We start from the raw sequence: 23,409 nt of genomic DNA, 5'->3' as shown, positions 1-23,409 counted from the left end.
TCTACTACATTACGATTATTACTGACTGCACGCAACGCTTTACTTAATCAGTTATGAGTTAATTAATAATTAATTGTCACGTCATGTCATGCGCAAATCAATATTTTATATTCTTATTCCATTACAACGAGATGGGAATGTTGCCCACAGAAGAGTCTCATCAGATGCAGGACCTGATGCAGCAGTTGAAGTGGAAGCAGTTACAACAACGTTCCGTTTCATATCGTACCATTTGCCTCCATCAATAGCTAGGGAAATACTATTACTGCGTCCCGCTTCAATACAGTTTACAACCCTACAAATAAATGAGATATAAGTAATTCTACTAAGCACAATAAATTTGCCTATTTACCTTTGCACTAAATCAGTTTTATTTCCTGTTTTCTTTAATGCACGACACTCTAACCACCTTTGCAACTCCAGGTTAGAATGGTCCTCAATATTTACACCATGGCGTAAAACAGCACCAGGAACATCTTCTGGTAATAGGGAAATCGATGGTTGATCCACTAATAAAATTGTACATTGCAATATATTATAAACATCTATAAAGTATAAAACTACTTACTTGAGCAAGAAGGATTGTGTACAGTTTAGTTTAAAAAAAAACTGTTTGGTATAAAGGTTAAAGACAGGGTATTCAAAAAATGCAAAAGGAAATAAAATAATCAAAGGTGGAATGTGAAAGATAAATGGAAATATGCAATGAGAAAACTAGAAAAGGCCAGGAAATAATGATGACAGAAACGAATAAATGAGGTTATGCGAATGTTTTGTAAGGTTATATTACTATAAACATGGATTACCAATTACATGGTAATATTGTAAAAATAACTAATCAATTTGGGGATATATTGCGCTATGTGTGGCGACACTGTTAGAAAGAAACAAAACTAGGGTAGAACTTTCCTCTTTATCCTTTCAAGGTCAAACTTACGCCGAAACCGTCTATTTGCTACAAGAAGTGACATGGAATATTTCGGAAACTGTTTGAAGCAGCCTTTGACATTTTGTATCAAATTAAAGGCCTCGGAAAAAGGAAAACATCAGTGAAGAAAAAAATGGGAGGGTGCCATTTGAAAAAATGGGATTATGGGGATTTAAATATTTAAAAGTTGAGAGCTTTGAAAAAGTGACATAGTCTCACTTTTTTAGACGGTTACGCATACCATAACAAAATTCAAAATTACCCCCGCAAATTCAATTTTTGACATAAAAACTTGAATATCGACAAAGCCATTGGAGCAAAGGGTGAACTATGAGGTATCGTTGTACTCCAAATTCGACGTAGAATCCGAAAATGTAGAAAAAATAGGGGGTCTCTATTTAAAATAACAAAGTTGATGGCTACTTCCGGTATTTGCGAAAGTGGCACCATCTTGAAAATATTTTAGTTCAATTCATCATGTACCAAAACCCTTAAGGCGGCTAGGGACAGGCCATTCAAAATTTAAGCTGCGCCTACGCAAATAATTATATAGGCAACCAATCGTGCAATTCGACAAGTTTCACCAGGCATAAGTAAGCTACCTGCAAATGACCTCATCTTCCTACAATAAAACCAGATTCCAGACCCTCATTATCGGCTATTCAACAAAAGTAACTGATTTATGGAATTTTAACTTTCTCCTGTTTTACTGTTTACTAATACTGGAAACCTTTGAATATAGAATAGGAAATCAAAGCTGAAAGCTCTACATACCTATATAAAAATATTACTAATGTATTACTTTCTAAGATATCATTCCTACTTACTTCCTATATAGGGATTTACAATAATGACTTTTGAGATTTGGACTTGGGTAATGAAGGGAACAATTTCCGAAACAAGAAAAACTGGTCTTCAATTTTTGTGGTTCATAGCACAAATTTATTTAAACAATTATCACATCCGATCAAACTACGGCCCCATAGATTTCTTATATTATGATAACGATTTTCACAGGTGCGCGGATGTAAGAATGGTATTTTTCTTCAATTAGATGAACAGTTTTCGATATTTCGCATGGCTTCCGCAATGTAGCCCGGTATTTGCTGCGTTTTCAACCTTCCCCCATTTATCAAATTATATATCTGAATTCTGATCTAATTTACAACAAAATAAATGACTCATTTTTCACTTATAATTGCACAAGAGGTTTGTATTTTACCGAATAAATTTGGGTTGTTAAGGTAATGAAAATCTGTTGCCTAGCAATTAGACGAGAAAAACTGTCAACTAATAAAAATGCGACACCGAAGGTGGAGCATTTTTAGTTTGACAGTTTTTCGAGTTCAATTGCTAAAAGGAAACAGATTTGAATTGCAACAACCCAAATTTACTCGGTTTAAATACAAACCTCGAGTGTAATTCGGCAGGACAATTTAACGAACAAGAAATTCACCAAACTAGTCAATTATTGACAGACGTCAAGCTAATCATATGGGAAAGGATAATGCGATAATTGTTCCAAAATGAATAAGTGAAAAAACCACTAGTGCATTTGTCGCTGTAAAAGTTGCAGGTAACTTTTGCCGCTGTCAAAGTGACAATTGCACTGCGGCTTATGCGATTTTTTATACATGAGTTGAATTGTCATTACAAAAAATGTTTTAATAGATTTTCGGAAATTTTCCAATTCCAACACGCCATTCGCCTGATGGTTTACGAAAATAGTTTATTTGGCTAGACGTCATACCTACAGTGGAATTATCAAAAGCATAGGTAGATTAAAAAATTATCAAAGTCCTCGTGTGGGATCGAAGAGAGATCAGCGCATTTTTGTGTGGCAGATCAGTATTGTATTAGCCACCATCAAAAAGATCTTATCGCAAGCTAACACATTCCCTTTGTCGGTACCCAATTCCTAAGTCAACTACCCCTCGCAGACGTGCGCCTTGTAAAATGAGGTTAACCAAGGAAAAAAACAAATTTTCGCCACGCAGTTATTGTGTCCGTTTACAAGATCTTTCCAACGGCACCATTTTGAAAACAATCTGATGGTGAGTAAAAACTTTAAACTCGAATTGCGGGTGAGCGAGACGTCGGAAGTGGGTACCGAGAAAGGGAATGTGGTGACTCCCACCAAGATCTTACTGATGGTGGAGTAAAACTTCAAACGCAAATTGGAGATGCACGGGACGTCGGACGCGAGTACCGACGAAGGGAATGTGGTAGCTTCGACAAGATCTCACACGAGGACTTTGACAATTTTTTACTAACGACATGCTGAAATAAAAAATTATCACTTGTAATGCTTGCTATTTCCGGAAACTTTTCGAGCTCACAAATATTTTTTTTTTTAATTTAATTAATTAATTAAGGCTATTCGGGATCTAGCCCATGGGCCTTATTATCTGATTGGTTTGAATGTTTATTTTATCGCGAATAAGATGGGATTTCAGGAATATGAGTAAACAGGGGCACAAAATTTCACATTGTGGTGTCCCTCACAATGACTTCTTTCAAGACACAAAACACAGACTCAGACCTCGGTTGCATAGGAGGGCAAACAATGGATGGTCACAAACGGACGCGAAGTATATATTTTTAAATTCTTAATTTACTATTCTTTAAAAAGTTCAGTAAGCTTCTACATATTGGCTCTTTATCAAGTGCCAGGAGGGAGATTAATTCTATGGGAAAAGACACGCCATGCGATTGTAATTCATTTAGTAATGTTTTCGTAGCTATAGTGTTATTGGGACATGCAAAAAATATGTGGTTCAAATCTCCAATTTCGTATCCACATGAACATTGCAATAGCAATAGCAATTGCTTCCGCTGTATAAATTGATAAATGTCTATTTAGACTAAATATTTGGTTTAGCTTACTTCTTTTTTTTTTAACTTACTTTCGCAAAATATTCGTGAGCAAGAAAAAAATTCTATTCAAGCACTGTGGTATTCGGTAAGAAAATTTCACACCATAGTGACCCTCAACGAAAAAGTGACGTTTTATGTCAAAACATTATTACCTTTTTACATCAAAAAATTGACGATAAATTCCTTGGTTGCCATGGAAATGTGACACGAAATCCGCATTTCATTGGTGGACAAAATTGCTAGTTGAAATTTTCGTTGAGATTTGTCACCTAAAGTATGTAAGACACAAGATTATCAATTTTTGTGTGAACAGTTTTTTAACAGAGCTGCTAGATTCAAGAAGGTGCCGACAACAAACAATTCGTCATGTTTATCTATAATAGGTACATCGTCCAAATTGTACATAATTTTTATGTAATCGATATTATTAAATTGCTTTTTTGATAAGTAGGTAACAATACACCTACATCAAATGTATGAAAAAAATGTATGAAACGGGTCTAAAAAATTAAAACGTTGTTACTCCTGAATATTACATTTATTGACGTACAATATTTTTTTAATTATCGGCCAATTATCGTTGGTACTAATAGACGAATAAATGGAAGGCATTGAGATTCTTTTGTTACTGGTCTAATAAGGGTCATAAACCATTGTATATAAGTATAATGGTCATTAGGTGTTAATATTTTCCAGGTAAAAGTGCTACCTGAGTTGCCTATCGTCATTGTATGGAAGGTATTGCATTTCTTCCGTCGCTATATTTTATATAAACTTTTGAGTAAAAATTACGTTTTATTTCATAATTTGAAGCAGTTCGTAATATATATTTTTAATCCACTTAGTTACTAAATAAATTGTGCGGATTTACTTTTTAAATATTTTTTTTACTAAGGCCAGTATTCGCGTTCTTAGTAAATTCAAGATTATCATTTATACACGACTTAAATAATTTTATCAAAAAAATAAATCGCTACATTTAATGACTTTCTATATCTCTATCAATTTCCGATAAGACCTCTAGTTAGAATTAATATTTGGGCTTTAAAAATTACTCAAAAGTTTCGACTTTTATTGCAAATTTCAGTGACCATTGTGTGTTGCCTATCCTCTATCCCTAGCCCCCTTAAAGGACTTATCAGTTTAGTTTCATTTTCAAAGGTCCTCCATATCTTTCTAACTGACGCTCGTCAAGAATGACGCTGTATATGCCGGGCCAATAACCTTGGGGATGTAACATGTTAGTACCCTAATATAAGAAAATTTTTCAAAAAAACTTATAATCACACCAATAGCATCAATCTAGATATCCTACATCAAAATAAACAAATGAATGTGTACGTTTTGTTACCATTTTATTGCTAATTTCATTTTGTCTTCAAGGTTTAATAAGAAACGTACACGTTCATTTGTTTTATTTTGATGTAGAATATCTAGATTGATGTTATTGATAGGATTACAATAATTTTTTTGAAAATTTTTTTTGTATATAGGTATAACATGTTACATCATCGAAAAAAAGTCTATCCAGATCCTAATGAAAAAGAGCACTGCCATTTAAAAAATTCAATTGTTTTTCGTTACTCATTTGTTTTCTGAAATAAAAACAACCGAATGCTGCCTTAGTATGGGAAAAAAATTTCAAACAGCATTCTTATAGAAAATTTTGTATACATTGGATATTTACCGAGATATAGAGAGATATTCCATACATAATGTGCACCCTGTATATTATAGTATATTCGCTGTAGCTTTGCCAATATATCGTTAGCGCTTAATTTCTGAAGACACATCCTTACATCGTTCTTGTTTTTTTCTTACTTATGTGTGTCATTCTCACCTTAAATGTTGGGCATTTCTGAACGCCCCGAGCAATTCTCAGATAACAAGGCTATTAACTATTGAGATCCAATGAGATTTGCTGTTGTTTTACGGTCAGTGGTTTTAAACATTTTATTTGCTAATACTGCAATTGCCCTACAATTACAAATTAATCATAACATCGTCATGATTAGGGAAAGTGGAATCAGAAACACCTAATTCCATTAGAATTTGATCCAGGTTTACCTTGTGGAATTCCATTGCGTGTTTGTGCAGCAGAAGTTCGCTAGAAGTCGCGCAGATGCGTCACAGCGCCGCTGTGTGTGAAGGCGTCCATTGTCCATATGAAACAATGTTTCGCTACCAGGGGCGCCACGCTGCAGCGCTTCAAGAACGCCTCGTGAGAAGGGGCTCTTACTCATACCTTATTAAATTTCTCAATCTGCAATTTCTGACGCAGGTTTTCCACGTACTCGTTCCCTACCACAAATCACAAATCAACCGGGCAAACGCACGGGGGTTTCTTGCACCGTAGACAGGTCGCCATCAGGCCAAATCACGCTGATGGTCGGATACAGTAAGTCAATTGTCCTACCATTCCGTCTCAGCGCGGTGTCTTTCCACTTGACTTCTGGAGCAATAACATGCGACACCGTCGGTTATTGCAAGAAACTTCTGGAAATTTTCCACCGACGGATGAGGTATGAAGCGGAAGAGAGGAAGGACTTGATCCCCAAGTAACAAACACATAATGGACAGTTAATGAAACTCTATCGTAGAGTAAAGTTAGTATAGTAATATGCAATTTTTTCGGTAATTATGAAGTTCAAATTCATCATCGGAGAACTTCAAGGTAATTTCTTTTCATTTAACATTCATTAATTGACTTGATTACATAATGATTTGTACATTGCCTTTATAATTCACGAAACTTGCGTGTAGTCTAATGACCTCGAAATAAATGCAGAAATACAGTAATTTGGAGAAATTAAGGCTGCCGAAATTACGCTTTCTGTTAACGTCAATTATTTGTAATGTAATTGAATTGAGTTTGCTCAAATATGTGAGCAGCCAACGTAAATTTAATTGAAAGAATTACCTATTTCCTTTTGCTTGCCTTTTTCTATTGTAGTGTACATGTTAATGTTAGCATTTCATGTATTTCAGAGCCATTTGTGCTGGTTTAATGGAAGTTGTAAATGGTTAACTGCAGTTGTCAGTGAGGCCAGAATTGAGCTTTAAACTTTAGTTCTGTAAACCACAGATTATTTCAAGGCTTAATACCAATTCGCGTTTCCGGGGACAAGTGGTGCTGAATACTGCCATTTATCGGCGCGTGAAATGCAATTGGTAACAAAGCAAACGACTCGTTGACTAATTATCCAGGAACACACGACCTTCAATTCTGAGTTCAGTGGCAATTTGGTCACAGTTTGTTCAGATGATGGGCTACAACAAACTGGTTCTTGTGTAAGCTATTTAGGTTTTAAAAAATGCGCTTTTTCTGCATTCCAATGATGTCTTTAATTTGCCTCTGTACTAGTTCATCTGGTAAAAAATCCTACAAGAAGCAACGTAAGAAATGAACGAGGGGGAGGCCCTATTATCTAGCTAGGAAGTCTGTGTCTAGGAGAAGGTATGGTGCATCAGGTACCCTAAGACTCGCCAGAGAATATTAATGGCAATTTTGTAGCCAAATGAGCATTATACCTTGTCACTACAAATTTCATTAAAACAAGGAATCAGAAAGGTTGAAATCGTCGAGTGCAGGAATCGATTCCCTCACTCACTCAACGTTTAAATGTAATTTGATACATGATGGCAAATGCTCGATTGTGGGATTCGCATTTGATAGTATCTATTTAACGACAGAATGAAATTTCGACAAAGTTATCTTGAAGCTGAGAAGGGTTAAACTAATCGCAGTAACAAAGCGCGAATGAAACGATTATCTACGTGTAGTTGGCGATCAATATGTACTAGCTAAACTGAATTCTAACTACATGGTAGTAATAAAAAACTATGTACTCAAAGATGCTTTTTACCACTTGACGTGCTGTAAATTGAGATAAAATTATGTTTGATCTTAGTAATAGGCATTAACCTTAAAGTAATTTCAGTTTTCATTATAATCAGGCCTCCCTCCTTACATTCTCCACTCAAACATCTCATAACAAATATTGGCATAAAACGAATTAAGACAACAAAAGGCACTCGAAAGTGATAAAATGTCTCTCATGCCAAAAAGGGGTGAAATCGGAAACGTTTTCGAGAAAAGAAAAAAAAAGCGCCCTTTTAATCCTCCATCGCTCCCCGTAAGTATTAAAATAACGCATTTTAAAATAGACGTAAAAGCGCCCAAACTAAATATGCAGATGCGGTTTACAAAGTTAGTTAACAAAGTACTTCTCCGGAATACTAAACTGCCAAATCTAGCTACTGGGAACAACTAAATCGTGAAATTGACGATGGAAGGAGAGGAAAGGGCTCAGCCAAGTAGGCAACTCCCGCTAATCCAGAGTCTCTTGATACTTCTACGAAATTTAAATCGGAGGTACGCATTACGAAGACGAGGCTTAAACTACTTACATGTTGTTGGAAACTTACACGACATTTCTTTTTCGTGTACCTACCACCCACCTACAGAGAACAATTCTGTAATTGGGAAGTTGTTTTGAATCTCTGTTGAGGTTTTTCCGTTTAGTCTAAACAGCTAACGAGCGAATTAAATTACGTACCTACAGTAAAAGTATGTCGCTGAAGTTATAGCTTGGGATTCGGATTCACAAATATTAGTCACATTGTGATTTTTTCAAAGGCAAAAATAAGCGTAACTGAGCTTACAAAACCATACAAACCAACAAATAGTATTCCTTGCAGAAGCACAGTTTTGTACGTTATCTACCTAGGTAGAAAACGATATGCTATCGCGAAAATTTTCTCACGTCAAGTTTCGTTAGTAGCGATATTTCAGAGACATCGGGGCGCCAGCAGGCGGCATCGAAGCGCCATAAGTCGATAAAAGATTAGTCACCGATGATAAGAAATGAAGAAGAAGAATGTCCCGTAATTTATGTGAAACCTTTCATTTGGTATATAAGGAAATTGAATTGTGTTGGACGAGTTATAAATTCATTAACAATTAATTGTATATAAATAAATCACGTCATTAAGTTTCCGTTAGAATTTTATAGTGCCATCTCCAAGTTTGGTTATAATAGCTTAACATTTGTAATTTTTCGTTAGTTTAAAGTGACAGAAAGGTGTAACTTGACACTTGAACGAAGAAGCGTCACGAAATTTTTATCGAAAGAACGCAGTGGTCCGAAGATAATCCATAAAAAATGGTAGAAGTGTATGGAGTAACTTTTTGGCGCAAGTCGGAAAGCCATTCATGATGCCCAAAGTCTGGAAAACCTCTGGAAGCACGAACTGACAAAACCATGAAAAAGTTTGAAGGCGCGTTCTGCCTAATCTGTAACAGATAACCACACAAACAAACAAACAAGAGAGCTAGTGAATAGCGCGGCACAAAATATTGCGATAGCAATTCTAACGTTTGACACTAGGCAAATGGGATACTAAAACCGTAAGTAATACTCAATAAGAATCAATAATTTAAATGACCTAAACTAAACAAAAGCAACATTTTGATCATTTGATCGACCACGGATCGTCCTTACAAATCGGTTTATAAAAGCATAAGCGTGACGTTAACAACGAAAAAACTACTTTACGATGCACAAATAACTAATTTCTATACAACAGCAATGCAATCTAATTAATTCAAAATGTAAATGAGATAGTATGAACAAATTCATCAGAGTAAAACAAGTAACGTAACTAAAAAACCTAGATAACGGTCTCACGTGACTAATTCAGCGTAAATATTTTGCAGCGGATGTTGACCTAGTCGTGTCCAGGTATATAATGACGTAAAAGTAATCCAGAAGAGAAACTTAAGAGTATACTATGAGAGAACGTTGAGGGAAGATAAATCCCTAAAATACTCAATAAGAAAAATGTTAATTTCTAATCTACGTGCCTCGTACTAAGCGTGAACTCTAGCGACGAAACAAAAAACACTGTAAAAGAAACCTGTAACAATCGCATGGTATCTACCGGCGAAAATAAAGAACTAAGGTAATCACAAATTTACTACCGAAATAACTTACATCTTTAAACGGGTTTACATAGGAAATACCTAGATGGCGTAAGAATATAAATTCGGAGATGGTGTAAGAATATAAATTCGGAATTTAAATAGGTAAGGAAAAAACGAAACATTCTCTTTCAATTTACAATTTTCCTTTTTGTGTCTGTCTGTCAGTCTCGGCCCCTAAACATCACACTATCTATGGAACTAAACTCTCTCCATCTAGAAAAAGTATTTTATATCTTTCAAGTTTCCCAACCCTACTCTGTCCGTCTTCCCGTTAGTTCGTCTGTCCATTTCTCAAATAGTCCTATAGTGTAGCTTTTTTTTTGGATTCAATAGCTTACGACTCTGCTAACTTGATCTAAGAGTTAGGGTGATGGAGTAACGTTAGTACTCAAGATAACAGGCTGAAATTTATTTATTTTTCTTTAGGCGATCGATTTTGGACTGGCGAGCGAGTCCATCTTCAGGCCGTAGCTTCAATATTATATTTTATTTGACAATAAATTATATAGTATTATACAGTCGAGTTTAATAAAAATTGTAGGTGATAAATATAGGGTGGTCTCCCACATATTGTTTAAATCTGTTCCCAATATAATTTAATAATACCAATTAAAAAGATGAAATACGATACAAATCGCAGACTGTATGACACTACCGGTCTTCTGAAAGTAATTAAGACACAAACACCTTACTACACGTCTTTTGCATTGCAGTCACCCAATTTACTCATTGCTTTAATACTTGTAGTGGTTAGTTACGGTCAAAAACAACTTATGAACCAAATTTGTGCGCCTCACTTGTTTGTATGGGGTGATAATAAGATTCTAAACGGCAACCGCTAAAAAGTTGAAAGACGATTAATTAGTGTTAAAACCCCGAGGTTATAAAGGTCGTCAAAATCTTTCAAAACCAGGCGATACAAAATGTCCATTTTTATAGCACAAGGCCGAAGGCGTTCCACCATCCAATTTACTGAATTGTTGCTACATTTCAAAAGAACAAAATCGACTGTAAATTGGAGAAAATTTCGACGCATCGATAAATGTACCTCACTGTATAAAAACAGGAGTCGATCGTTTTGGGGATTTTGGACAGCAATTTATGCTCAAATTCAATTTAACATTCCTGAAGAAGTCGACCCACGGAAGTTTATTTCGTGAGCAGATTTTTATATTTTTTATGAATCATGACTCGGACCTGTTTTGTGTGTGCTAATTTTTATCCTTTGAATAGCAAAACAGTAGCAGGTGTTGGATTAATTGCAGATAGTAAAAAATCTAGATAAATAATTAGATTGGAAACGTGATCACGAGAAGAGGTTGAAATTTTATTTTATATTTGTTTATGTTTGTTGCTTTAAAGACTTGATTATACACTTGTTTCTTAATATACTTACTATTAATACAGTGGATGTGCTTCCCCACTAGAGAGTCCCACCACCCTCTCTGAATAAGTTACGGTGCCCCAAAATTTGTCGTCAAATACTCAAATTTCAATACAACAATTTCCAAGGACGATAATACCCTACTACCACTAGGAAGATGTAAACTAAAACACTTAATACCTCGTTTTCTATTAGACACCAGTAATGAGACCCGTGCTCGGAAATGAATTGTAGATGACTATGAAAAATCAGCCTGTCGTAATTCAAAACGTTACGGTCATGTCACTGTAAACGTCGTACCCCAACGTCAAAATTTCAGTTTAAGAAACCCGGTCCCTTCACCCACAATGGCAACGTCTTCAAAAACAGAAAAGACGCCACCATCGAACTCCAAAGAGAAAATGCCAATCGGTATAGATTTGGGCACTACATACTCCGTTGCCGGCGTCTTCATTAACGACACCGTAGAAATTGTGCCCAACGATCAGGGTAACCGTACAACACCCAGTTACGTGGCCTTCACCGATGTCGAGAGGCTTATCGGAGACCCAGCCAAAACCCAGTGCGCCCTCAACCCGGCCAACACTATTTACGGTAAGCGCCCAAGTCGTGCCATCCTTCATTTTTAACTCTTTAGACGTGAAGCGACTAATCGGAAGAAAGTTTGACGATCCCGTGGTTCAGAACGATATACAGATGTGGCCGTTCAAGGTGATCAACGAGAGCGGCAAGCCGAAGATAAAGGTGACTTACAAGGGGGAGGTGAAGACGTTCTTCCCGGAGGAAATTTCGTCTATGGTTTTGAGCAAAATGAAGGAGATTGTCGAGAGTTATTTGGGAACGAAAATTAGTACTGCTGTCGTAACTGTGCCGGCGTACTTTAACGATTCTCAAAGACAGGCGACTAAGGATGCCGGTACCATTGCGGGCTTGGACGTGAAAAGGATCATTAACGAACCCACTGCCGCTGCAATCGCCTATGGATTGGATAAGATGGTACCAATAAATACCTTATCCGGTAACTGGAGACTTAGTTAACGGTTTTAGGGCGACGAGGACCGCTATGTCTTAATTTTTGATATGGGCGGAGGTACTTTCGACGTATCAGTCTTGGTCATAGCCGGAGGGATTTTTGAGGTGAAGGCGACAGCTGGAGACACCCACTTGGGCGGCCAAGACATTGACGTTCGCTTGGTTCAACATTTCGCCCAAGAGTTTGACAAGAAGTACAAGACCGAATTGTTAACCAATAAAAGGGCGGTGCGTCGTTTGCAAATGGCCTGTGAGAGGGCCAAACGAACGCTTTCGTCGGCCAACCAGACGACAATCGAAATAGATTCTTTAGCCGAAGGTATTGACTTCCATACGACACTGACCCGGGCGAAGTTTGACGAACTAAATCACGATATCTTTATGAGAACGTTGGAACCCGTGGAAAAAGCTCTCAAAGACGCCAAGCTCTCCAAGGATAAAGTAAAACGACGTTATGCTTAAGAAAGGCGTTAATCTATGCGTTTCAGATTAACGACATCGTGTTAGTCGGAGGATCGACGAGGATTCCTAAAATACAGACAATGTTACAGAACATATTTCACGGAAAAGAATTAAACAAGACGATAAATCCCGATGAAGCGGTGGCCTACGGCGCTGCCGTACAAGCTGCAATTCTGGCGGGGGATAATTCGGCGGCAGTTAAAGATTTACTATTACTGGATGTAGCTCCGTTATCATTAGGAATCGAAACCGCCGGGGGTGTTATGTCAATATTAATACCCAGGAACTCCACTATTCCCATAAAACATTCTCAGGTAATGGCTTACTTTTTTTCCATTTGAGTTTAACAATAAAAGATTATTCTTTAACAATTATTTATATGGCGCCCTCTAAAAATTACAGATCATTTCACTGTGAAGGTCTAGGTTTTACATCTACAAATGCAATTTTATTAGTATAACGGGTCTGAAGTGCAGTATTGCAGTTTGAAATTTTTTTTAATTCGGTCGAGATGGGATTTTTTTCGCATCTCTGTTTAGGGGTGAGATCCGTCATCTTGGGTAATAATTGTTGGAAAATGCCAAATCAAAAAGAAAATATCCAAAAACGTAGACAAACCCGCTAATGCCATATTTCTATTCCTATTCCAAATTTTGGAACTTTCAGGAGCTTAGTTCCCAAAGAACATTTTGGACCTTCATGTTTGTTTTCCCTTCTGCATTCATTTTTTTAACTCTTGCATTGTTACAGCTGTATAAACAACTACTAAGAAGTTTTAAACTACATATTCTCGCTCTTACACACCTTATCTTACATTCCATTCTAAAAATGCCTTTGCTAACGATACAATATGCATTTTTATAATGTACAAACCAATTCCTTCTACATAAAGAATAAAAAGGAAATTACTGTAAATGGACAAAACGTAGCCTGTTACAGCAAATTAATATACATATAAAAGCATGATATAGAATAGTGTCTATTTAACGGCAGATTTTTTCCACCTACGCCGACAATCAACCGGGTGTCCTAGTCCAAGTGTACGAGGGGGAGAGAGCACTTACAAAGGACAATAACCTCCTGGGCAAGTTTGACCTATCGGGGATACCACCGGCGCCACGAGGAATTCCACAGGTAAACCTTTTTCCCGTCGCTCGCTTAACTCTTCCACGCTAACAGATCGAAGTAACATTCGACATAGACGCCAATGGAATTTTGAACGTCAGCGCACAGGAAGCTGTGACCGGCAAGAAGAACAATATAACAATCACAAACGACAAAGGAAGACTGTCAAAGAATCAGATCGCTGACATGGTGGAGGAGGCCGAGAAATTTCGCGTGGACGACGAGAAGATCATGTCGGCGGTGATCGCGCGCAACGATTTGGAAAGTTATCTTTACCACCTCAAGTCAATGGTAATATGAAACTGAGCTCAATATTAACTTACAGCACCGTTGGTGTAGGTTGACGACCAAGAGATCGCCTCCCGATTATCAGAAGAAGATAACACAACGATACAAAAAGTATTCAAGGAGGCAATGGAGTGGTTGGAAAATAAGAAGGGTGCGCAGGAAGAAGAAATTTTAAGTAAAAGGAAGGAGGTGGAAAATATTTGCAAACCGATAACGATGCGCTTCTATGTGAGTGGTTCGAGTAGAGTACATAACGTTCCTACCAGACGTTTCCCTGACGATCGTGGGGGTGGAGGGCCTGCGGTTGAAGATATTGACTAATTGCATATTGACAATAAACTACTTTCATTGTAGGTATAACTTGTTTTTATTATATTGTTTTTAGGCCAGTTTGACAACTCATTATGAATGCATTAGGACAATAAACGCTTTAAGATGTACGTAGGTATGCCGTCGCGGAGTTTTTGTAGAAAATTTAGTCTTCTAATCTACAGTCTACAATGTATCCTCTAGATGTTTAATCGTATAGGTATGTTTCAACTAAATGCCTGCGTTCGTCAAGACTACTAGAGTTTCAAGCACTATAAGAATTTGAAGATTTGATAAATTTTAAGACTAAAAAGGCGAAGAATCTAAAAAAGCAAAAATACAGAGTAATCCCAACTTATGGAATGATTTGATGAATCCCAAGACACGAAAGGATCGGAAGATTAGCAAAAATCATTGATGATGATGATCAAAAAAGGCGAACGGACTGAAGAATCCTAAGAATTTAAAAAGTCTTAAGGATCTGAAGAAACATAAAATTCGGAAGAATTCCAGGAAGTCAAACAACCTGAAGAATCATAAGAATCTGAAATATGTGATCAGTCTGAAGAATCCGAATTTTCCGGAGAACCCAAAGCGAAAATTTAAAACTTTTTGAAGAAACCTAAGATTCCGAAGCTTATAAAGAATCCAAAGAGAAGAATATGAATAAGCTGAAGAATCCGAAGAACATAAGAGTTTCGTGGATCTACACAGGGCCGGCTCAACGCAAAAGTTACGTGTAAGCAAGCACTAAAATTTGCGCCTCTGCTCGTCTCGCTATAAAACCTGAATAATGGGAACTTTTGGCAAGCACGTTTTTAAAAATCAAAAAAGGTTTCGCCTTAAGGCGAGTAACCTTAGCACATTTTCCATGAATTCATCAGTACTTTCGGACAGGTCATACAACGGACTGTTTGTGTGTACAAAGGAAAATAAGTTATGGCATAAATATTCTTATAAATAAGAAACTTAAGATTGCATGCACACACCACACCTGATACTTAAAGTATGCGATATGTTTGCCTTTACTAGAAGAATCTCTGGTTAAAATATAAAAAAAATCCATAAATAAGAAAGTTGAAATTTCGTAGTTTGCGCATGCGCACGTCTGATTTTTACAATATGCCATATGGTTGTCTTTACTAGAAGCATCTGTGGTTAACATTTTAAAAAAATATCTTTATAAATAACTGCATATCTTGAAAACTATAGAAGTAGTTAAGGCCTCGAACGGACAGACGACGGAGAAAGTGGCGTGGAAATGCGTTATTGAATACAAGTTGTTAATTAGAGTCATGCAGATATTTCAGGGGTTTGTAGCACTCGTCAAAAAAATGCAAATATTCAAATTTCAAATATCAAATTTGATAGATCAATTATTTTTTAGAATCTCTACAATAAAGTATCAAAATAGTTGGTCGCAGTATATAAGGTGTTGCATTTTCTTTGTCACCCTGTATAACCAAAACGACGGCTTTTAGGCCTTGCATATACAGCGTTGCAAGTTGACGGAGGAACATAGCCCATAGGGAAATAACATGGTAAAATGCACTTTCGGTAATTCTTGCTGCCCATTTTAACCTAAAGAAAAACACCCTCGGATAAATAATTAAAATCGGCATTAGATGTCACCAAAAAGCGTGCCTAAGGCTTTTTTTTAAAGTATAAAAATTAAATTAATAAATCTAAAAAGGTGGTAAAAAATTGGTGGGCTATGAGTTACCTACTTCATTATCTATCCGAGGATTGTTTTTTGTGTAGGATGAAATGGGGAGTAGGAATTGCCAAAAATGTATTTTCCCATGTTATTTCCCTATGTCCCGCCGTCAACTTGCCACATTGCATTTGCATTTTTTCTTATTTTGACGAGTCTCACTCCCTGAAATATCTGCATAAAATTAATTAACACCCTGTACAGAGGCGCCCCTTCTTGTCTGCGGCTTAAGCGACTGGTTACACCGCTTACGCCTAAAGCCGGCCCTGGATGATCTACACAATCCGAAAAGCAAGATCATTTCGAAAAAAACAATCCGAATCGGAAGAGTACATAAAGAATCGAAATATACTGTGGAACATTCGAAGAAATGGCAGAATTTGAAGGACCTAAAGACACTGCCGAACGGCAAAAAAATCTAACGATCAGATAATAATTGAAAAATCCGAAGCATCGGAGGTAATCGAAGAGTTCACCGAATTTAAGAAACTAGTGAATCTGAAGAATCAAATTCTGGCCAATGGAACAATTCGGAGAATTTTTTATAGACAGGAATCGAAGAACGTCCTTTCAAACGACCTCTACTAGGCTGACTATTTTTGGAAAGGGAGTTCATGAGTACATGGAACGTATTTTAGAGGTCTTGAATACGCTATGAAGGATCTGGACTTCCCAGCATCTTTCAATCAACTATTCCCAGAGAAATGGGAAAAACCCTAAGAATTTGAAGGATCACAAAAATCTTAATAAGTAGACTGAAGGTTTCAAGTATTCGACGTGTACGACAAATCTAAAGAAACTAAACAATATGAAGAACCAGAAACGTTCGAAGAAAGTGAAGGAGCTGAAGACACCTAAGATTCTAAAAAACCTTATGGATAAGAGAATCCGAAAATTCGGAAGAATTCCAAGAAATTGAAGAACCCGAAGAATCGTAAGAATCTGAAGTAGGTAATCCGATTGATAAAAATGTAAAAAAAAAGATCTAACCATTTGAAAATTTCAAAGAAACCTAAGACTTTGAAATTTATGGAGAATCCAAAGAGAAAAGTTGAGAGAATTTGATAAATCTGAAAAACCTACATTCAGAACTCGAAAAACAGAATAATTTGGAAAAAAACATTCTTATTTACCACGAACAAAAATCACAGATGTATATCCATTTTCATTTCATCATTATACCGTGTGTTCCAGGTTAAATGCACCATAGACAAACAGAATTAATGTATTTTTGGCGAAGGATTCATCAGCCCTTTGATATGTATTTGAAGTTAGCGTTCAACGTACGTTATTGCTCTTGCCTGCTGCTAGAAAAAGATTGGATTAGTATGTTGAACGCTAATTTCAAAGGTCTCGTGGATCCTTGGCGAAAAAATACATTGCCGTTTCTATATGGTGCATTCTACCTGGGACACACTGTCTAGACCTTGACACTTTTGAGCAGCACTGTACACAAATCCATTGACATAACAAAACAAACACCTAACCTCATTCTTTAGTACAATGATAGAATTTTTGGTACCATTTCTTATAATTAATTAACTGTATGTCGATACTGCCGTTTTAGAGAGAAGAATTTACGAAACTTGGGTGTCAGAATCCGAAATCAACTTCTATTGCCATTCAAGTATATTTGGAATTATGTGAAGGTTAGTGAGAGCATGTTAATTGGGCTATCCTCAGAGGAATAATTATCTATTGCTCTGAGGCGCTATCCTATAGAGACGAATCCCACATGTCAATTTTTTGTATTTAGACTCCTGTCGACTGCTTTCTACAACCTTTTCAGAACTGTCAATTCCCTTTCTAGGCTCGGACATAGAAGAATCTCAAACGCCCTAAACGGTATTTGGAATTTATAATGCTTTTCAAAAAATTGAAAATGTTCCATATTTCAAGAAAGAGGACATATCCCAAAATGCAAAATCCTCTCAGCGAGTCTAAGTCCTAAAATTTGAACGGTAACCTTAACAAAAGTGTACAGGATTGTAGGCCCAACCCTTATAATTTCCCACATTTCACAGAAGCAAATTGATTAGATCTTCATTAATTTAACTACCGTAATTTTTAAGTTTTCGTTAGGGAAACCAAACAGCAAACTCACTCACCACATTTGTGCATTACTTGAAACAAATTGTTAATAAAATTATTGCGATCAGTGAAGAGATACTGGGATGTGAAGTATTTTTACAATGAAAATCTGGACAGCTTATACTTCTCGGCAAAACCAACTAAAGACGAGGAGGAATGCATTTTTTTCCCAATTGAAGTTTCACGCACAGTCTCTTTAAAGTACCTGCAAGACTTGTTTCAACTGTGCAAAAATCCGGAGCACAAATTGTGAGTCGTTTGAAATAGATTTTCTAGATAAAAACTGTTTTCTCCTATAGGATTGTGGTATTGGTCAATTCGGATTCCACCTCCGTTTACTACCAAATTTATAATGGTCTCATGCAGCCGGTGGAGGATTCGAAAAACGTTCATCAGGAGACGTCGAGAAGGATCGATTCGAATTTAAGGAGGCACAGGGATGCAATCGAGCAGGCGGCTATATGCGGTATATCGTTGACTTTACCCACAACTTCAAAGGGTGAAGGTACATAGCAGTCGCTATGTGGTAATACTATATTTTTTGTTTTGTAAAACTTACATAATTTATTTATGTTAAAGCATCAAAAAATAAGTATGAATACGATGTTAGTATATATACACTGAGCTATTTGTCAAATCACTATTTAAAATTAGGCACTTCCAGCAAATACTTACAGTATGCAGTCTTAAACAGTGACCAAATAAATTACCAAAATTGGAAGAGCTACATTTTGATTAATGTTAATTCACATAATTACAATTCAGTATTTAATTAATCAACTCTATACCGATTAGGCCTAATTAACAACATACACTTTACGATACCAATATTTACAAATAACCGTAATAATTAACAAAATCTGTAATCAACACTAATTTTGTTATGTAAAAATTGTAAAAGCGATCAATTAAAATAATACAACAAGTACTTTTTATTTGCCCTTAACAGTCTTTAAAGCGACTTCATTAATTATCAATGAACATCATTGCGAGTGAGATCACGCTAGGTGGTTTTTTTTTAACGAAAAAGAAAATCCAACTCTTAACACAGCTATAACGAAATAAAAATTATCTTAATAGTATTTTGTAGAATCGTCAGTTTATGCCACAATTACAGAAAATGAAGCGATCGGATTATAGAAATTTAAATACAGACTTCCGTCGAGAGTCGATTAAAATTGAACTTTTGTCAGCACCAGTCGGCCATGTATGTGAAATCTCTAAATAGATGTTGGTCTTGATCGGTTAAGGGCCTCGGCTCTTTCGGCGGTGTTAGTTGTGGTTTCTCCGAAGTGAATTCTTCATCGAAATTGCTCACGTCCTCCAGGTGATTCTAAAATGAAAACGAGGTTAATGAGAGGTGTTTTTCAATTGATAGCGTAAAATAATTACTAAGGACTTACGTCTGATATTTTACCTCCACCATTAGCTAAGTTCTATGCATAAAAAAAATAATATTGATTTAGTAGTTACAGTATAGCGGGACAAAGTACAAAGCTACACACACAATTCTAATGAAAAATGACATGCTAACGCTTTTAGCTATGGTGGAATTCTAGTTGTGTCTAACTATAATAGCGTTAATTTTTAAGAACAATTTTCGGTTCTGTTTTGCGGGGAAAACGAGACGGATGCGCACATTTGAAGATAAAGTGGAAAAAGTGTAAAATATTGTTCCGCAAGTGCTTTTTCATACACATCAACGTGTACAATTTTCATCACCAATTAACGCGCTTACGAAGAAAGCAATTTTTGCATATAAAACATTTGTTTTTCGTTATTAACACGCCGTATATTTATGAAACAATTGCCGTTCAAATCGAAGATTGCTGCAAAAAAAGATGTAAGATTGGAAGGAGGCCTTCGTTGTCATAAACTCACTTTCATGGTTCTACTATAATTTGGGTGTTGAATTTATCATGAGGATTTTCATTCAAATTCACATTTAAGATTCAGTCAGGAAAACTACATGGAATTGTTCAGTTGTTGAATTGTAACCTAATAAGTAATAACGTTTGCATCATAAATAAAGCAGATGATGTATTACCTGCATTTGTCAGTATTTATTGATTTAAAGATATAATTCAGGTAGCGTATCTATTTGGATTGGATATTTAAATGTGACGCTTTATATAGACTAAACAAACAAGGAGCAATTACCAGTCAACGAGGTAGTAAGTAAAATCATTGAACAGTGGCGTACCAACGTGGAAGTAATATTTTCAACCATCTATACATCATGAAACCGCACATGACCCATACCACAAGCGAACAAGATCCTGGTGTCTACTCAAAGCAGCAGTCAACACACTATCTCACCGTGATCAATCGACTACGTCAAACTCCTAACTGGGCGAGTTTATGCAAGGCTGGTGGTCCAAACTGAGTAACTAAAGGTAAGGCGTTATTGAATGACCTACTTAGGATTGAATTAAGTATGCTTTCTGCCACTCTCTGAAGCTAAATCCTCCTTAGTACACCTGGCGTTTTCGCCGTCCCATTTTGCACCCCTTATTTTAGGTGGAGGTGAGAACAAAATTTTTTATTAATAAACCACGGGGACCACAGACATTATCAATTTTATCTGCTGGGTGTGGTGTCCCCACGGAAATCGCGTTTCTGACGCTGAACAGAAGAGAACGAAATCTATTTTGGTTGAAACTGTGGTGTATCATATCAGCTGTTTTTAATGATAAACACTTGGGGTTTTCCTGATCCTGTGCCACTTTTTTGTGAAACTTTCGATTCCACAAACAGAATCAAGCTAGCTACGTTTGTTTTTGAGATACAGGGTGAAAATGAAAAGTTTGACCTTTTGGGATGTTTAGAAAAAAGGTAAAAACTGTTTTTCTAAAATATTTTTACGTAGAATGCAGTGGCGTAGTCAAGAAAACTGTTTGGACCACCGTTTCTGAGATTTGACCCAATTTGGTATTTTTTTAATGGAACACCCTATACATCTTAACGTCACCTATTTGCATTCGTTTTCCTGGTTACATTGATGCATCACAACCTATATTTTTTTATATAATTATACATTATACCAGTGTTTCTCAAACTTTTTTGTCTGGTGGCACACTAAAATTATTAAACAAAATTCGCAGCACCCCTACTATTATTATTTTTTTGCTTTTTTAGAGTTAGTAAAGAGATGAAGGATGAGAAGTCTTTACAAAAAAAATTCTAAACACGAAAGCATTTAAAACTAGTTGTCAGGTAAACTCCTGACCCCACTTTCCGACTACTTTTAATAGCCATTGCAATGATCTTTGGCCATAGTATAACATTTAGAAAATGCCCTCTAGCGCCTTTATTTTGAACCCGACGCAAAAAGTGTAGAAGCCTTTTTTGTAGACCTCATCAAGACGCATCTTTTTTGTAATTGACATTTTTCACTCTGATGCTTACTTTTAGAGAAAAATGAAATTTAGAAAAATAAAATAAATAATTTCAATTCAAAACTTCTCAAAAACAAAGAAACTCACAAAAAAATTGTAATGAACTTTTTTGTAGTTTTTAAAGTCATTTTGGTCAGTGTATGCGGAAAAAATTTTTTCAAGCCGTTATGACTTAAAATTTTGACACCCTCAACAGAAATTATGTGTATTTAACATGTCCTATACCTACCACGGTCCATGGAATAAAAATATTATTATTATTACAACCTTGAAGATGGTTACGGATCAAAACCAAAATAGGACGTTTTCGATTCCCCATACCACCCTATAATCTATATGCACCCCAAATATGTTATAAGATTGAGAAAGTCTGATGTAATGCAATACCAGCATATGATTGATTAATGAATTATGAACCATAGAAATAAATAAAATAGAAACTAAAAATCAGAATTGTAATAAAAAACAAAAATATTCATTTTTTATAATTATTTTAATTCCTTTTTTAATTTATGTAATTTTAAGCTTATTAAGTAAATATTTAAAAATTTTGCGGCACCCTTATGAAGTGCTTGCGGCACCCACTTTGAGAACCACTGCATTAGACTACATCATATTTTTCAAAATTTTGAAATGACATGTTTCTACCGTCAGCCATTTTTATTGATGATTGATATTGGTATCAGCTGACATGAATACAATTTAAAAAAAACAAAATTTCCATGAATCCATGGTCTACTATTTAAAAACTGTGAAAAATAAGGTTTTAATTGTTGTGAATATGGAGTGTATAAAAGAACCACAAATATTTTTTATTATTGTTTCTTTAAGCGATCGATTTCGAAATTTCCGAAATTCTTTTATACATTCTTAATTCATAAAAGCAGAACCAGAAAATGGAGATCTTCATAAAAAAAATATTTTAATTGTTGGTTCATGGCTAAAATTTTAAAAAATATGTTGTGATACATCAATGGAATCAGGAAAAAGAGTACAACAAAAATTGACGTTAAGAGGACGTTCTCTGCATACAACTAGGGAAGCGCTTAGCAATTGAAAATAGCATCTAGGATAGTTTAGGGTAGTTAGATAGGCGCAATGTAAGTTGCATATATTTAGGCAGGTATATAATACTAGTTTTGGAAATTTAATTATCTGTAAGGTCACATTCCTTTGGTGATAATTTTGGTAATGCAACGTATTTTGGGATAAAATCGAGGGAGAGAGTGATTGGCTTTTGGGTGGCTAGTTAGAGCTAGAAATAATAAATTGTAGAATTTACTGACATTCAGGATCTGTCTACTAGCTCCCATATTTAGCTACTGTTTTCCGACTGAAGTAGAGTCGTTGGCGTGTTGACCGGACTCAGTAGTTTGATAATTCAGATCTAACATATTTACCAACTTAATGAAACAATATAATGTTAAGATTAGGTTTACTTCCTATTACCACGCGCAGGCTAACCCTTCAGAGAGAATAAACAAGGTTCAAAATCAAAGAAAATGGAGGTGACTATTACCTAAAGTTGCCGCTGCTATTAGATCGTCGAGACATGACTAATAATTCCCCGTATTTCATAAATTTTGGGTCAGAAATGAATTTAGATGGTAACACCTGGAAATTTAAAGATAACCTGGAAAGTTATGTTCAGGTAGAACCTAATCCTATTATATGCAATCGGGTAACCGGATTTAATGATTTATATAAGGATGTACAAAAATTAATTACGAAAGCGTCCATTAAAATGTCATCACAGTACAACCTGAGGCGTAGAGATGTACAATATATTGTAGGTCAGCCTGTGTACAAAAAGAA

General features: G+C 35.9%; 3 protein-coding genes and 1 long non-coding RNA gene across 6 annotated transcripts in view; 2 read left to right on the top strand and 2 right to left on the bottom strand.

Moving 5' to 3' along the window:
* LOC116174951 lies at positions 1–638 on the bottom strand. The gene is made up of 3 exons (XR_004146201.1): positions 569–638; positions 353–509; positions 1–295 (listed from the first exon to the last, which is right to left on the bottom strand). It is a non-coding gene; the product is annotated as an uncharacterized LOC116174951 (long non-coding RNA).
* A 10,807-nt stretch (positions 639–11,445) lies between these two features.
* Positions 11,446–14,435, top strand: LOC116173142 (heat shock 70 kDa protein 1-like). The gene is made up of 7 exons (XM_031490432.1): positions 11,446–11,769; positions 11,813–12,171; positions 12,223–12,648; positions 12,696–12,983; positions 13,663–13,803; positions 13,849–14,085; positions 14,134–14,435. Exons 1-7 carry the CDS (start codon positions 11,523–11,525, stop codon positions 14,401–14,403), a joined length of 1,968 nt encoding a protein of 655 aa, XP_031346292.1. The 5' UTR covers positions 11,446–11,522; the 3' UTR covers positions 14,404–14,435.
* Positions 14,436–17,575: 3,140 nt separating this feature from the next.
* LOC116174770 lies at positions 17,576–18,744 on the top strand. Its single transcript, XM_031492756.1, has 4 exons — positions 17,576–17,623; positions 17,673–17,754; positions 18,265–18,445; positions 18,496–18,744. Exons 1-4 carry the CDS (start codon positions 17,609–17,611, stop codon positions 18,707–18,709), a joined length of 492 nt encoding a protein of 163 aa, XP_031348616.1. The 5' UTR covers positions 17,576–17,608; the 3' UTR covers positions 18,710–18,744.
* Positions 18,718–23,409, bottom strand: part of LOC116174767 (serine/threonine-protein kinase N) — a 72,820-nt gene continuing 68,128 nt past the window's right edge. For all 3 annotated transcript variants that reach the window (XM_031492753.1, XM_031492752.1, XM_031492754.1), the window contains one exon: positions 18,718–19,529. In XM_031492753.1, coding sequence (XP_031348613.1) covers positions 19,386–19,529 — 144 coding nt within the window. In that variant the 3' untranslated portion in view covers positions 18,718–19,385. The remainder of the gene's footprint in view (positions 19,530–23,409) is intronic.

This window comes from Photinus pyralis, unplaced genomic scaffold (genome assembly GCF_008802855.1).
Source record: "Photinus pyralis isolate 1611_PpyrPB1 unplaced genomic scaffold, Ppyr1.3 Ppyr1.4_LG6, whole genome shotgun sequence".
NCBI classification, from domain to species: Eukaryota; Metazoa; Arthropoda; class Insecta; order Coleoptera; family Lampyridae; genus Photinus; species Photinus pyralis.
Note: the sequence above shows the minus strand (reverse complement) of the source record. Positions and strands in the feature narration are given on the sequence as shown.

Excerpts from the sequence above, each read along its gene's own strand:
- LOC116173142 (XM_031490432.1), top strand. The coding sequence starts at position 11,523 with ATGGCAACGTCTTCAAAAACAGAAAAGACGCCACCATCGAACTCCAAA. Across the intron at positions 12,984-13,662 it reads TTCCCATAAAACATTCTCAG|ATTTTTTCCACCTACGCCGA; the intron begins GTAATGGCTTAC and ends ATTTAACGGCAG. Across the intron at positions 13,804-13,848 it reads CGCCACGAGGAATTCCACAG|ATCGAAGTAACATTCGACAT; the intron begins GTAAACCTTTTT and ends CCACGCTAACAG.
- LOC116174770 (XM_031492756.1), top strand. Across the intron at positions 17,755-18,264 it reads ATATTTGGAATTATGTGAAG|TGAAGAGATACTGGGATGTG; the intron begins GTTAGTGAGAGC and ends TATTGCGATCAG. Across the intron at positions 18,446-18,495 it reads AAAAATCCGGAGCACAAATT|GATTGTGGTATTGGTCAATT; the intron begins GTGAGTCGTTTG and ends TTTCTCCTATAG.